The sequence below is a fragment of the Chiloscyllium plagiosum genome, chromosome 13 (assembly GCF_004010195.1).
Source record: "Chiloscyllium plagiosum isolate BGI_BamShark_2017 chromosome 13, ASM401019v2, whole genome shotgun sequence".
Lineage (NCBI taxonomy): Eukaryota > Metazoa > Chordata > Chondrichthyes > Orectolobiformes > Hemiscylliidae > Chiloscyllium > Chiloscyllium plagiosum.
The window spans coordinates 81,779,527-81,795,532 of record NC_057722.1 but is presented as its reverse complement, the minus strand read 5'-3'; the positions used below and the strand labels follow the sequence as shown (position 1 = coordinate 81,795,532).

Sequence of the window (16,006 nt, the reverse complement as noted above, 5' to 3'; positions counted from 1 at the left end):
CACACACACACAGACACACACACACACACACTGACACACACACACTGACACACACACACTGACACACACACTGACACACACAGACACACACACACACACACTGACCATAGACCTTTCTTTACAGTTTGCATGTGCCTTGTTTTAAAAAAAAATCTAATAGCTACAAAGTTTGCAGCTATAAAAGTGACCCAGAGTCCAAATGGACTGTCAGTAAAATATCCTCGAAAGTCATGTTCAAGAATGATCTCATATTATCGAGGAATTTATTCCAGTTATTTTCTTGGGTTCAACATCTGAGATTAATATTATCAATGAGTTCTTGTCCTTTAACACACTGTGTGCCAGAGTAATATTGAAATAACAGAAAGTGCATCCAACAGAAAGCTCTTGTGTTTGGTGCCTTGGCCTGTGAGAGTTCAGAAGGTGCTCCATGAACAAACCTCCTGCTGGTGTAAAGCAGCAAGTTGATTAATAAACAGAAGATGAATTTACATAAGTTAGAGCAACTCACCTCAAAATTACATTTCACATCAGGGCTTTATTACAGAATCACAGAATTGTTACAATGCAGAGGGAGGCCATTCGGCCCATTGTGCCAGCACCAGCCCCTGAGGTGGCACACTGCTGCCTCACAGAACCAGGACCCAGGTTTGATTCTACCCTTGGGTTACTGTTTTTGAAGAGTTTGCACATGCTCTCTGTGTCCACAGTCCAAAAATGTGCAGGCTAGGGTGGATTGGCTGTGCTAAATTACCCGTGGTACCCAGGGATGTGCAAGTTAGGGTGGATTGGCAGTGCTAAATTACCATAATACCCAGGGATGTGCAGGTTAGGGTGGATTAGCATTGGGAAAAATGTCCTGTAGTATCCAAGGATGTTCAGGCAACGTGGATAGGCTGTGGGAAATTACCCGTAATCCTCAGGAATGTGCAGTTAGGGTGGATTGGCTGTGCTAAATTACCCATAGTGCCCAGGGATATGCAGGTTAGGGTGGATTGGATGTGCTAAATTACCCATAGTGCCCAGGGATGTGCAAGTTAGGGTGGATTGGATGTGCTAAATTACCCATAGTGCCCAGGGATTTGCAGGTTAGGATGGATTGGCTGTGCCAAATTACCCATAGTGCCCAGGGATATACAGTTATGGTGGATTGGCTGTGCTAAATTACCCATAGTGCCCAGGGATATACAGTTAGGGTGGATTGGCTGTGCTAAATTACCCATAGTGCCCAGGGATTTGCAGGTTAGGGTGGATTGGCAGTGATAAATTACCATAATACCCAGGGATGTGCAGGTTAGGGTGGATTGGATGTGCTAAATTACCCATAGTGTCCAGGGATGTGCAGATTAGGGTGGATGGGCCATGCTAACTTGTCCCGTAGTGCCCAGGGATGTGCAGGCTAGGTGGGCTAGCCCTGGGAAGATGGAGTGTGTTGAGGCAGTGGGACTGGGTGGGATATTCTTCTGATGGTCCATGGAGATCTGATGGACAATGTTGGGATTGTATGAAATGCAAGTTGTTACCAAGAGCCTTTTCGCTTTACCTTTGCTCACCAATTCAATCCACATAATCATCCAATTCACTCTTGAATGCTTCAATTGAACTTGCCTCCACCACATTTCCTGGCAGTGCATTTCAGACCCTAACTTCTCACTGCCTGAAAAAGCTTTTCTCTGACATCACCTTTAGGTATGTCTAGCTTTCTGTCACTTTGATAGTTCTCGGGAAGCATGAGAGAGAAATAATTTGTACATGAGGTAATCTGGTGCATCTGCCTTGAACTAACCGCCTATCTCTCCAGATCAGCTCAACTGCAAAAGTCATCTTGACTCTCTCTTCTTCCTGGATTTGCCATTCTAACTGTGTCGAAGATTGCAAATGTAATCACAGTGTTGTTCTGTCCCTGTCCCATAAAAACATATTCTAGCTCTCTGCTTTCTGAGAGTGTGTTGCTGGAAAAGCACAGCAGGTAGGGCAGCATCTGAGGAGCAGGAGAATCCACATTTCAGGCATAAGTCCTTCATCAGGAATGATGAAGCCTTTCCTGATGAAGGACTTATGCCCAAAACCTCGATTCTCCTGCTCCTCAGATGCTGCCTGACCTGCTGTGCTTTTTCAGCAACACACTCTCGACTCTGATCTCCAGCATCTGCAGTCCTCACTTTCTCCTGGCTCTCTGTTGCCTGGTCATTCTTGCATTTCCCCCCCCACAATACCTGTATATACTCCGGCACTGACCCCTCCCCTAATGCTTCTGAAAAATGCTTCTTGTTTATTGCTCTGAGCAGAACATTTCATGATATCAAACTGGTGAACTGCAGAGCATCATCGAGTCAGCAACTGAGTTTTCTAAGCCTGACTTTCTGTTTGATTGGCTTTTCTGTGGATGTGAAAAAGGGTTATTTTCAAGTCAATGGAAAATTAGGTCCGAGTCTGCACCAGCCATTTTCCCACACTGTATGCAGAAGTTACATCCCTCCGAGACATCTTAATAAAGACCAGAATCAGAAGGATTTCTCTTGGGAACTTCTTTCATATATTTTTGTGAGAATTCTCTTTTTGAAGAATATATAACCAAGTGAGAGTAGTCAGTCCTGGTAAAAAGAGCAGTTTTAGCCTTAATTTCAGGGTCAGTGATTGAAGGCCAGGTGGTACTGTGGGTGTGGGTCAGGTTAAAGCAGATGCTGTCAATAAGATAGAAAGAGTTTTAAAAAGCACTCCATGTAACCTTGAACTACTTACAGTATCAAAATGTATAACATTTGGGAGTAGAAATTATTCAGCCTAATTTTTTGATCTTGCATAATGTGCTTGACTTAAGTTACAGTTTTAATTAAATCATTGGTTCATTAATTATCTTAGAAGTGGACATAAATTTTGAAATATCTTTTGATGATGCTAATAAATGAATGCTCAGTACATCAGGAATGATATTCCTCAGATTGCTATGTTAGCGGAATGTTTTGAAGCAGGTTAATCCATCATTAATATAGGAGAAAGAATAGGGTCATAGAAACATATGGAGCATTCACATCTCAGCGAATGCAGGCTATAGAGTGTGTTGGCCGATAAATTAAAATGTTACTTGAGATGTATTCATGTATCCAAAGCCACAATATCAATTTAAACATGGTACTACATCCTGCTGTGGCTGTAGTTCCCATCATCTTGAAGGTTCTCTTCCGATCACTAACTCCACTTTCCTTCCACAGAGACCAAGGTGAGCTGTAAGCTGGGCCGATCTGCTTCCACCTCAGGTGTGCCTCCTCCAACCACTGCTCCTCTCAGGCAGTCCAGCGAGACACAACAGAGCCAGGTACCATCGCTAGCCAGTCCAGAGTGAACTCACAGTTCAACATGCCAAAACAAAACAAAGTTGTCACATGTCTGTCCTCCATTTTGTTACCAGCTTGTTGCCATCTCTCTCTGTGTCAGTCATTGGCAGTAGCAGGTTTCCAAAAGGCAGGATGATCTCTGTTTGTGGCTCATCTTTCAGTCTTTCTTTTCTGAAAGGAGACAAATCCTTTTCGTCCAGTATTATCCGCCTGTGAATGAGATGTCCTCTACATACATAGATATAGAGACTTTTCTGAGCTCATTGCTTTGTGTGTTTTAACAGATTTGTGTGTCTTGAAATGAACAAATCTGATAAAAGGAAGTCTCCACTCTGTCTTTGCTGGTGTACATTTATTTCTTCCCTCTGTTGTCATGACGACTTGCAGTGTTGTGCTGTTTTGTTGCTAACTTGTACATCTTTTAGTGTAGTCAATCTTCTTTATTGTTGTTTCTTAGTCGTTTTGATGTTTGTCTGTTCTTTTGTGATCATATCACATTTTGTGTACATTATCTTTATTAAAAGTACCAAGAACATTTCACAAAAGGCGTTGGGAGCATTAAAAATGTTTGCAATTAATTCGCTATGATGGGCTGTCTGTCAAAATTCCAGATATGGAAAACAAGGCTTTTCTCAGGAAGAGGCTTGGAGGCCAGTAAGAATGGGCATACTTGTGAGGGGACAGTAACAATGGGCAGGATCCCCATGATTATCCTGTAACCATGACTACTAATTTGTGAGAGTAAAACAGAATTTCAGAGCCAGCCTCCTCTCCCCCCAAAACACTGGTAAAAGTCTCAGGAAATCTGGTTATTCCATTCAATCAAATTGAATTTGTCTAATTGCTAAAGCTGTTTCCCAAAGGCAACTGTGCAATGTGATGGGACAAACATCGGGGAATATCATGGAATCTCACTTGACATTTTAACTGCGTATTTTACTGTGCAATGTTCCAGAGGGTTGTTGAGGTTTTTGACATGTAAACTTACTTGGGTTGAGAGTTTTCTGTTTCTTGGTGGCCTCACCAGAGCCCACTCGTGCAGGTTGGAAACTATTCAATCCTGATAAACCCATCACTGAGCAGAGTCCAGTTCTCATTCATGAGTCTGTTATAACCAGAACGTCACTTCACCAAAGGGGCTAATGTTATGTAACTGAAAGGAATTTGGTGGAAAATGGTCAGTTGAAATTTGGAACAAAATCTTCTGAGGTGCGGAGACAACCCTCATGGTGTAGTTGGTCTGAATGTGTTGAAGTCAAAAACAACTGTGATAGTTTTTTGTTGATAATATTTGTCAAAATGTGAATGATCCCTGCCAGAGATTTCCAGGAGTGGTAAGTAATCACACTTTATATTTTTACAGCAATCAGCACAAAGAGTTAAACTATTTCTAATGTTAAAGAATATACCCCTTTAGAGGCTGGTTCAACTCTAAAAGCAATGCGTCAACCAAGTGTACCTCTATTGTTTGACAATTTGGGGTATCCTTAGGAACTTGCAATTGTTTTTCAGCCTTTTCAAGTTTCTCTTCAGGGATATTTCTTTTCCATAATACTCATGTTGTATAATCGAAACAGTAAAATCAGAAATATACCCCAGTATCACAATAGACTGACATATAGCCACCTGCTGAAATAAAAGTCCAAAACAAGAGACCTCCTGGATTCAAAATGTTAACTCTGTTTCTCTCTCAACAGATACTGCCAGACCTGCTGAGTTTCTCCAGCACTATCTGCTTTTATTTCAGATTTCTAGCATCCACAGTACTTGTATTATAGCAGCCTCCTGGATTATTTAGGAGAGAGAACAAGAATGGGAGGGGCTATTCAATAAGTTAAGCAACTATTCATTTACCAGACCATCTGTCCAACAGAACAGTGTTCGGGTTATATATGCTCGAATGCCCTCATTAACTCTTAAAATTGAACACATTCACAAAATCCATTTCATTAATAACTGGTCTCCCTCCGATAGGACTAGATTAATTTAGGATATCTGGTCGGCATGGACAAGTTGGACCAAAAGGTCTGTTTCTGTGCTGTACACCTCTATGACTCTGATATTTTTTAAGTACTTGCTCGTCATTATTTCCATTTTACAACAAGCAAGTGATTAAGATATTTTCTTTAAAATGGATTACAGAGAAATTGGTATCACGGAAACAAGCTGTTCTGGCCAAATGGTCTATGCTGAAGTTTATAACTCACATGAACTTCACACAATATTGCTCCCTCTTCTAATGTCCCTCCTGTATGCAGCAACCATTCCTAACATGTAGCAGTTCCAACTAATCCACGTGGCAGCAACATTTTCTCACTACTCTTGTGATAACTTCACATTTTTGAAATTAACCTCAGATTAGCTGATTGTTAAGTTTGTGTCCTTGTGTCCATCCTAGCCTAGTACTGTCAGGAGGTTCATGGCTATTGCAGCTAAAGACAACTTTTCAACCACATACAGAACTTCTCAGATATATTTGGAACAACAGTTGCTGTACAGCTTGTTCTGCGATAGTGTGAGAGCTGTGATCATCTGCAGACTCACGGTATAGAAATCACGTTAACGGACACTGCTACAAGAAAATCAAACTGTAGAAAATCACTAATAGAAAATCACTCGAAAGTTCACATTGTCCAAATAATGTCCACAATTCATAAATCGTATGATAGTCAGTTTGTGCTGACGAACCACACGTTATAGCAGAACGATCTGTATTGGCACTGAACGCAGCACCGTCTGATCAGTGCCATTGGTGAAGCTGCCAAATGGCTAATTAGCTTGGGGAAAGTTGGGAACATATTGGCAATGTTACTGGAATAATGTTGCAGAACCTCAGATTGGAATGTCTGAAATCAAATTCCACCACAGCATCTGGAGAAAGAAACTTCAAAACAGTAATCATCAGCCTATCTGATTGTTGTTAAAAACCTATCTGCTTCCTGACTGTCCCTGTGGGGAGAAAGTCTGTCTGGTGTTACATCCCCAACTGACGGTACAACTGAACAAGTCAGATCCCAGAGTGAGACCTGACCAGAGCGATCCGAAGTTTTAGTTTTCTTTTTGGTTCTTGTGAAGGTCAGTCCCCGAACTTTGTTCACAAGAGGCTGCTAATGTACTTTTAACAATGCTTGTTACACAACAGGTACAAAAAACCAAGTGGAATACATAAGGTTAATTGAAGTGATCCCACTATAAACATCAGAAAACAAAGATTCAATTCTTTTATCTCACCAATAACAGTGAAGAGTTGCCCATTTCTCCAGTCTGCAGTTTCCCTGGATGCTGCCTCTCCTGAGATATTTAAACCAAAGTGCTATCTTGGCTCACTTATTACATAACCTGGGTTCACTCAACTCATGTCTTTAATAAACTTGTAGAATGTCTCCCTGCCTGACATTCCCATTGCCATTTGTTCCTGGAACTTCCTTCTCACTGACTTCTAAGCCTTGCAGGGTTTAGCCAGAGCCCAGAGCCCAGAGCCCAGACGGAGGGGATGCTGATAATTACAGGCCTGTGCTGTCTGGGGCCACTTCTATTTGACATGAACCTGTTCCTGGAGCTTTTTCCCTTCCCTCTCTCTCTCCCTCTGGGCCATAAAACTCAACCCAGTAAACACATTAACAGTAATCTCTCCAGCTGGCTTGTTCTAAATGGAGATATCCCACGCCTAGTTGTAAATGCTGTTTTGAACACAAAGTTTAAAATGACTTCCTGAACTTTAAAAAAAATGCAAACATTTAAAACCCATCTTTTCCCTCGACCTTAGAACCCAAGCTCTCACGTAACAAAAACGAGGAATGAACCTCTGTCAGGGTTGTCTTTACATGACTCCAGGTCTACACAATGTTCCTGATCAACAAGCAAGCTGAGGCTTACAGGGACCAGAAAGGGGACTGAGGCTCCAATCAGATCAGCTATCATCATAACAAATGACAGGACAACTTTGTGGGACTGGGGTAGCCCACTCTTGTTCCTAATGTTAATGTTGGTAACTGCCCACTGAAATAGCCAATAAATAATGACCTGCACATGGCTCACCACTATCTGTTGAGACAATGGCCAAGTGGTATTAGCACTGGACTGTTAACCCAAAGACCCAAGTAATGTCCAAGTTCCAATCCTACCGCGGCAGATGGGAGAATTTGAATTCAATAAATATCTGGAATCTAATGATGACCGTGAATCCATTGTCAAATGTTGGAAAACCCCATCTGGTTCACGAATGTCCTTTTGGGAAGGAAACTGCCATCCTTACCGGGTCTGGAATATATGTGACTCCAAACCCACAGCAATGTGGTGGACTATTAACTGCCCCCTGGGTAATTAGGGATGGGTAATAAATACTGGCCCAACCAGCAATGTCCTCATCACCTGAATGAATAAATAAAAAGTTGGGGATGGACAATAAAAAACACTTCACACAAGAGTTAATTAAAAGAAAGTTTCCCTTTGGGCCCCATGAGAGTAGCCTGGGCCACCCTCTCTACCAGAGTCCCCCACTGCCTCTAACGGATCTTGTTACAAGCCACCAAGGAACAGCTGTAGGCTACTCATCCCCTGGAGCCTGTTCTGGTGATGACCTTGCATTCTTACTAACCTCTCAGCCTCTCCAACTCTGCCTTAGCAAGAGTCAAAGACTCTGCTTCTGCCACCTCTTCAGGAGATTTCCCAAGACCCTTGATCCTCTGTGAGAAAACCTTTGCTTTGTCTCTGTTTCAAACAGGCAAGCCCTGGTTGTTAACTGGTAACTTCTGGTTTGAGACTCTCCCACAAGGGGAAAGATCAGCAGCCAGTCAACACCAAGAGGGGAATTACTAAGCTACGTAGAACAGCTTTTCCCATTGTGCATTGCTCCGTCTGCTTCCCCAAGACTTTATGAAGATTCTGGAACGTTCCAGTGTCCTGGTGACAATCCATCAAAGATCTTTTTGCTGAACAGTGATTTTATGGTTTGTCAGTGGTTTCAACATGAAACATTCTCCCAGTGAGTAAACACAGGGACATCATTGTTAAAGTCCACTATTCAGATCAGTCGAAGATTGGGAATCCAACTCTTATTTCAGAATAAAGCACATAACAGAGGTTGAAAGGTCAGTGCAGTGCACACGTACTGATCAGTGACTCTGCATTTCTAATGGCTATTCAGCTCAATCTAAAATATTTTTAGGGCTGTTCATAAACTTGGAATTCCCCTGATGGTCTGGCAACATTTCCCCCCAACCCCCCCAACTGCACCCCTCCCCTCCCCAAACCAACAGAAACAAAAATTGGTTATTTTAAAGGACATCACTGTATGTCGACTTTGGCCATCAGTGCCATTATTTCAAAAGTAGTTAATTGCTTGTAAATCTTTCTGAGATATCTTGAAGTTGTGCTTTATACACTGTTTGTGTACTTGAGTGTCAAGATGTTCATTTTAATGTTTCAGCCAACCTTCCAAATGGGACTGGGAGGTAAAAAAGCAAAAGGGTGACTCTATGTCACACTCATAAACCTATTATTAATAGGAGGACCCATACCAGGAGTAACTCAGCAGCTCTCAATACTCCCCCCCAACTCCCCCCCCCCCAAGTATGCTGCTGACAAACAGCAACTGTATAAGTTCTGAACTTTATCTTGCATTCAATGCTTTCTCAGGTCATTGTTATGAATAGAAGTAAAAATAACTGGGTAATCATGCTGAAATGATTCACAAAGCTATTAAACTAAACTGGCCTAAAACTTACTGATTGCAGGACATGAAACGGATTTAAACCCACATAAAAACTTACAGGATATAGGTGACATTGCCAAGCTCATACTGCACATCCAAAAGTGTCCTCTCACTGAGTGCGTGATGGCAGCAAGGGATCATTACATTGTGTTGGGAATGACAGGACTCTGCCGAGGGAGCAGCCCCTCTATTCCCTGAAAGGGATTCACGAACCAGTTTGTTTTTTATTACAGTCACAGGTACCTTTCAATTTCAACTGACTTCAAAGCCACATCTGCTTCCCCAGTGCTTGCCTCCACCTACCTGTCAATCTTCCTTCCCACCTATCTGCTTCACCCTCCTCTCTGACCTATCACCTTTACCCCCACCCACATCCCCCTATTGTACTCTTTGCTACCTTCTCCCCAGCTCCACCCCCCTCCCATTTATCTCTCCAGCCTGGAGGTTCCCTGCCTCTATTCCTGATGAAGGGCTTTTGCCCGAAATGTCGATTTTCCTGCTCCTCGGATGCTGCCTGACCTGCTGTGCTTTTCCAGCATCACTCTAACCTTGAAAATGGTCACACCAGTGGCTCCTCTTGGATATGTCTTTCCTGCAACGTAAGAAAAGACAATAATAGCGCTGCTTTAAAATTAGGTGCCTCAATTGATGTTTTTGAAAGTTGATCGATGTCAAGTATTACCTAAACAAGGGATTCGCTCAGAGAAGATTCGTGTGTGCTGATGGTATAGCTATCAGTGAGTGTGGGATGCCTGAGCAGGAGATCAACAGGAATGTGTTTTTCCAGCTGTTTCTCAGTGATGTGAGCACAAATGCCACAAAAACAGAAAAACAACAACAAAGGAACCATGTCTGTGATATCCAGGCGGTAGATCTTAGGGACAGCCTGATGTAATGACAGATCTCGGCTGGGAGCCAGCAGCAAACTGCAATCTCTCCATCTGCTGCTTTGATGTGTGTTTGCAGTTTCCTGCTTTCTGCCGTAATTCTCACCTGAAATAGAGGATGTGTTATTTAATAGAGGACTCTCCAGATCATTCCAGTGAGATTCCTGAGACCCCTCGTCACTTTGTTCAGCAAATTTGTTTGACAGTTCTGATGAGTCTGATCTGATTTCTGTTTGGTCTGTGTTTGTGTGTTCCCTGGGCATTGGGAGTCGGTGTTTACAACCTGCACAAGTACAAAGGTGGACTCCCCTCCCCGGGAGGGAACTGGGAATTAACGAGTGATTTTGTTCACACATGAAATGGCACTGCCTCCACGATAAAAAAACTTTGGAAAACTTTCTTTGGGGGAAGAGCAAATCAGGGCCCCTGTGAAAATAAATATTCTATTTTAACTATTCTGTTCCCTTACTTCCCACTGCATCTTCACATGACACAAACCACTCAGATAAGCTCCAATAATAGACAAGTCCTGTTCCTTTCTGTTTGGGGACTTCTAATCTCATGTTCATGCCTTTATCTAGAAACCATTTCCAAATACTCTCCCTTGGAGGTGGATTTAATTCCTCAGTGTGGTGTTATAACCTGTTAAACATCCACAGCACACATTCTGCTGCAGCATGTCTTTGTAACTCCACCTGCTGTGTATCCCCTGGTGATGCAATTAACCCCTCGTCTTATTTGCCAGAGAGCCAGGACCTCTTGTGTACACTTTCCTCTGGAAATTTCTCCTCTAATTCTGTGCAGCACTTACTTTGTGGTGCTTCAGCCGTGGGCCTGATGGACATAGTGTGTCCTCCAAACATTCATATTTGACAGCAGCTCCCTCTGGGGCCCCTTTGCCTCATGACTTCCTTCCCCGTTATTAAAAACTCCCTTTTCTCTTGGTCAATAACCGAACTGTGCACTGGCATTTTAAGTGCTCATCCAGATGCTTCTTAAATGTTGTGGGAGTACCATCCTCTGACACCCTCTCAGGCAGTATGCTTCATATTTCCCCCACCCTCTAAGTCAGAAAGGCTCTCCTGCGATCCCCTCTAAACCATTTACTCCCCTGGTCTTAGACACGTCTGTAATTCTCACCATGCCCTCTGTGCCTGTCAGAGTTGTGTGAAGCTCAGTCAGATGCCTCTGCCAGCCTGCTGTGTTCCACAGAAAACAGACACAGCCTGTACTGATTGTAAAAAGGTCAGCCAGGTGGACCTCATGGCATATGAGATCCCTGATTGGGGCTGTTAACCTGGTCTGATCAGGGAGCCCTGGCTGACAGATATAAACAGGAGTGTCAGAGGTTCTGTTCACTCTGAGAGCTGGCTCGGAGGGAGCTGGGTCAGTGTCAAGGACTCTCCCCGTGTAAATAAAGGCCAACTTGGTGACAGAATGCTGGCCTCTGTGGTGTCACTTCAAAATATATCCAGTCTCTCCTCATAACTTAGATTTTCCATTCCTTGGTGACTCTCCTCTGCACCCTCTCCAGTGTAATCACATCCTTCCGATTGTGTGGCGAACAGTACTCCGTCTGTGATCTAGCCAATGTTTTATGAAGTTGTAACAAGACTTCCTTGCTCCTACACTCTATCCCTTGGGTAATGAAGGGCAGGCACTCTATATGCTTTCTTCACCACCCGATCTACCTATGCTGACATCTTCAAGGATCAGTGGAGTTGTACACTAAGATTCCTTTGTTTCTTGGTACTCCCTGGGCACCTCCCAGTCATTGTGTATATCCTTCCCCTATTATACCTCCCAAAATGCAAACAGACAATAGGTAATTTAATAAACACTTGTCATGCTGTTACTGAGTGCTTGAAAAACAAAGCCTTCCACGCCCTCAGATCCAGGGAACTGAACACCCCAAAGTTCCTCAAGTCCAATATTCCAAAAGCTCCAAGTGGATTGAATTATACACAGATGATTTCCCAACCTGAGTTCTTCGAATTACTTTCTGTCTTTATTTCTGATGTTCAGCTTCTGCTGTATTTTGTTTCCCTTCTGAAAGATCTTCTCATGCTAACCCTTTAATGAGCAAAGGTCACAAACACAAACCTGTCATTAATTCCTTCCTCATTAACTCCAATCCTGGATTTGACTTTAATGTGATTCACCATCTCAATCTCTGCTTTGATATTGGTATGTTCCCTTTCCTACTTTCTCACCCAGCTTGGCTATTTAGCATATTCCTCTTTTAATGTATTGTCCCAGAAAATTGATAATGACTGCATTCAAACGTCATCTTTCACACAGTGAGGGTCACTGCACAGCTTTAAACCAAATGTTCAAAATTCCTGATTTCAGAAAATGCTCTTGTTTTGTGGAATGTCATAGTGTCCAAAGAAGAAGTTTTTAAATTCCAAAGTATTAATTACAAGAAATACTTTGTTTCACAATGTACTATAATTCAAACTGTAATATACATAACCATGTTATAATCAAAACGCTTAAAAGGCAAAACATATTCATGTCAATGGAGCTAAGCTGATAAAATGTTTTCATTTCACTGAGGCTGTGCCAATCAGTATGAGAAACAAGTGACAATTCGAAGGAAACAGTATCAATTTTTTGTTGGATTTTGACTTTGGAATATTTGAATGAGATTTGAAAGCTCAGAGTAAAGAAACCCCAGTTTCATTCCACAGTAACAGCTTCTCCCTGTACACACAGAACCTGCCAAAATTAATCTCTGCCAACTATCTTTAGACTTGCCCTTGCACCTTTCTCTGGATGACTGCCAGAGAAATGATGGCATGATGCTGACATATAATATTCCTTCCTTCCTCTCCTCATTTCCTGATGCTGTATCAAATGGATTATATTTTGTCCTGCTCTGTTCCTCACGGTGTGCTATAGAGTCATACAGCACAGAATCAGACCCTTCGGTCCAACCAGTCCGTGCTGACCATAATCTCAAACTAAACTACTCCCACTGCTTGCTCCTGCTCCATATCGCTCCAAACCTTTTCCCAACCACGTACTTATGTAAGTGTCTATTAAACATTGTAACTGTACCGGCCTCCACCAGTTCCTCTGGCAGCTCATTCCTCGGAAAAAAAATTGCCTCTCATGTCTTTTTTAAATCTTTCCCACCTTAAAAATATGCCCCGCAGTCTTGAAATCCTGCCCACTCAAGGGAAAAGATTGTCCTAGCTTTTTCTCCCAGCCTTTGTTCTCCCTGTTTACTGGGAATAGCAGCTGGTTCACTACCCCATGCAAATCCATGTGCTCCCTGAGACAGCATTAGGTTTTGCTGTTTCTTTGCTGCCTCCCAATCATTACTCTTCTTAAGAATAAATAAAACAAAGAACTGAAGATCTAACAAAAAAAAATCGCTGAACTCGAAACGACTCTGTTTTCGAAGCTGCCATACCTGCTGAATTTCTCCAGCAGTTTCTGTTTCTCTATTAGTAACAGGGTTACGCACCGATGGATTACCTTGAACAATGAATTTATCCATTTCACTGACACATTCCATCTACGTAAGCTCTTAAAGTGTTTAAACTGTGTTGAGTTCACAGATTGTGGAAATTGACATTAAACCATCGAAGAATAACTTTAATTGCTGCATAATATATAACAACATAGAAACAGCTATTGGTCAAACAGTGACTACAATATTTCATTGGCTGAAATCCTGAGGTTGTGAAAGGAACTATATAAATTCAAATACTTATTGTTATACTGAAAAATTACTCAAAGACTCCAACATAACCTCTCTATCTTTCAAATACAAATTGGTATTGGCATCATTTATCTCAATGGGTCGATTAGACTGAGTGTCATGGACATTTTAGTAAACATTATACCAGACCAGCAGCAAAATGCAGGTGAAATGTAGATATAATACTCCATTTGTTTTAAAGAGGTTATGGATAGGAATAAGACTGGTCCTCAGGTGAAATTGCTAAACTGGGGAAGGCTAGTTACGACAGCATTAGGCAGGACCTGGAGAAATTAGATTGGGGTGGGGGTGGGGAGGGGGAAGTGAGAGGGGGGCGGTTTGAGGTGAAAACCACATCTGACTTGAGGCCAGTTGGTCAGAGTCCAGGATCATCCCGTTACTGTCGGGATGAAAGGTAAGGATGGCAAGGTTCAGGAACACTGGAAGACAAAAGGTATTAAAATTCCAAAAGAGAAAGGAATTTCAGGTTGAGGAAGCTGAAACCAAGCAAGGCCCTTGCGGGAAACAACAGAAACAGGAAGAACGTAAACAAGGAATGAGGAGGGCTAATGGGGGCTGTGAAATATCCTTGGCAACAAAGCCTGAGGAGCATCCTAAAGTATTGTATATAATGAGCAAGAGGGGAACTAGGGGAAGGGAAGACAATAGACAATAGGTGCAGGAGTAGGCCATTCGGCCCTTTGAGCTAGCACCACCATTCATTATGATCATGGCTGATCATCCTCAATCAGTATCCTGTTCCTGCCCTATCCCCATATCCCTTTAATTCCACAATCCTTAAGTAGGTCCACTCAAGAATAAAGCAGGGAATTTATTAATGAAGCCAGAGGCCGTGGGTGAGGTCCTTAATGAGCATTTTGCATCAGTATTCACCAAAGAGAGCGACATGGATGAGTGTAATGTTGATGAGGAGAATGTTGATATTCTGGGGAACGCTAATATTAAGAAGGAGGTGGCTTTGGGTGTCTTGAAAAATATTAAGTAGGCGGCACGGTGGCACAGTGGTTAGCACTGCTGCCTCACAGCGCCAGAGACCCGGGTTCAATTCCCGCCTCAGGTGTATCTCTGTGTGGAGTTTGCACATTCTCCCCGTGTCTGCGTGGGTTTCCTCCGGGTGCTCCGGTTTCCTCCCACAGTCCAAAAATGTGCAGGTTAGGTGAATTGGCCTTGCTAAATTGCCCCTAGTATTAGGTGAAGGGGTAACTGTAGGGGAATGGGTCTGGGTGGGTTCCGCTTCGGCGGGTCGGTGTGGACTTGTTGAGCCGAAGGGCCTGTTTCCACACTGTAAGTAATCTAATCTAATTAAAGAGATGTAAGTGACCAGGGCCTGATGGAATCTAACCCAGGATACTGAGGGAGGCAGAAGAGGAGATTGTTGAAGTCTTTCCAGAGATCGTTGTGTCCACTTTAGCCTCTGGTGAGATCATGAAAGAGTGGCAGATAGCCAATGTTGTTCCTTTGTTTAAGGAGAACAGCTGGAATAATCCAAGAAATGACAGGTCAGTCAACCGTACATCAATGGCAGGGCAATTATTGGAGAAGATTGTTAGGATTTACACACATATGGATAAGAATGGCCTTATTCAGGATATGCAGCTTGGCTTAATGTGGGGGAGGAGCTGCTCTCACAAACATGATATTGTTTACTTGAGGAAGTGACAAAGATGATTAATGAGGGGAGGGTGGGGGATGTTGTCACCACGGACTTTACTCAAACATTTGACAAGGTCCCTCAGGGTAGGCTGGTCCAGAAGATTAAGTCACATGGGATCCATGGCGAGTTCTGGTTTGCTCGCTGAGCTGGAAGGTTTGTTTTCAGATGTTTCATGACCATACTAGGTAACAGCATCAACACAGGATAAATGTGGATTTCAACTGCTTCATCATTTCCCCTCCCCCCACCTTATCCCAGTCCCAAGTCGCCAACTTGGCTCCGCCCTCCGGACCCGTCCATCATCGCCCCCTCTGACCTATCACCTTCTCCCTTACCTTCATCCACCTGTTGCTTTCCCAGCTACCTCCACCCAGCCCCAGCCCTCTCCCATTTATCTCTCAGCCCCCCAGCCCACAAGCCTCATTCCTGATGACGAGCTTATGCCCGAAACTTCGGTTCTCCTGCTCCTTGGATATTGCCCGACCAGCTGTGCTTTCCCACCATCACACTCTTGCCACTGTCCTGTACAGCCACAACATGACCTCCCAACTCCTATAGTTGAAAAATGTGTTGCTGCAAAAGCACAGCAGGTCATTCAACATCTGAGGAACAGGAAAATCGATGTTTCGGGCATAAGCCCTTCTTCAGGAATGAGGCTGGTGTGCCAAGCAGGCTGAGACAAAA

At 43.1% G+C, this 16,006-nt stretch overlaps 1 protein-coding gene across 1 annotated transcript in view; it reads left to right on the top strand.

The window, feature by feature from the left end:
- nyap2a (neuronal tyrosine-phosphorylated phosphoinositide-3-kinase adaptor 2a) overlaps positions 1-16,006 on the top strand; it is a 62,588-nt gene that overhangs the window by 5,049 nt on the left and 41,533 nt on the right. Inside the window, exon 3 of the mRNA XM_043701671.1 lies at positions 3,213-3,316. Coding sequence (XP_043557606.1) covers positions 3,213-3,316 — 104 coding nt within the window. The remainder of the gene's footprint in view (positions 1-3,212; positions 3,317-16,006) is intronic.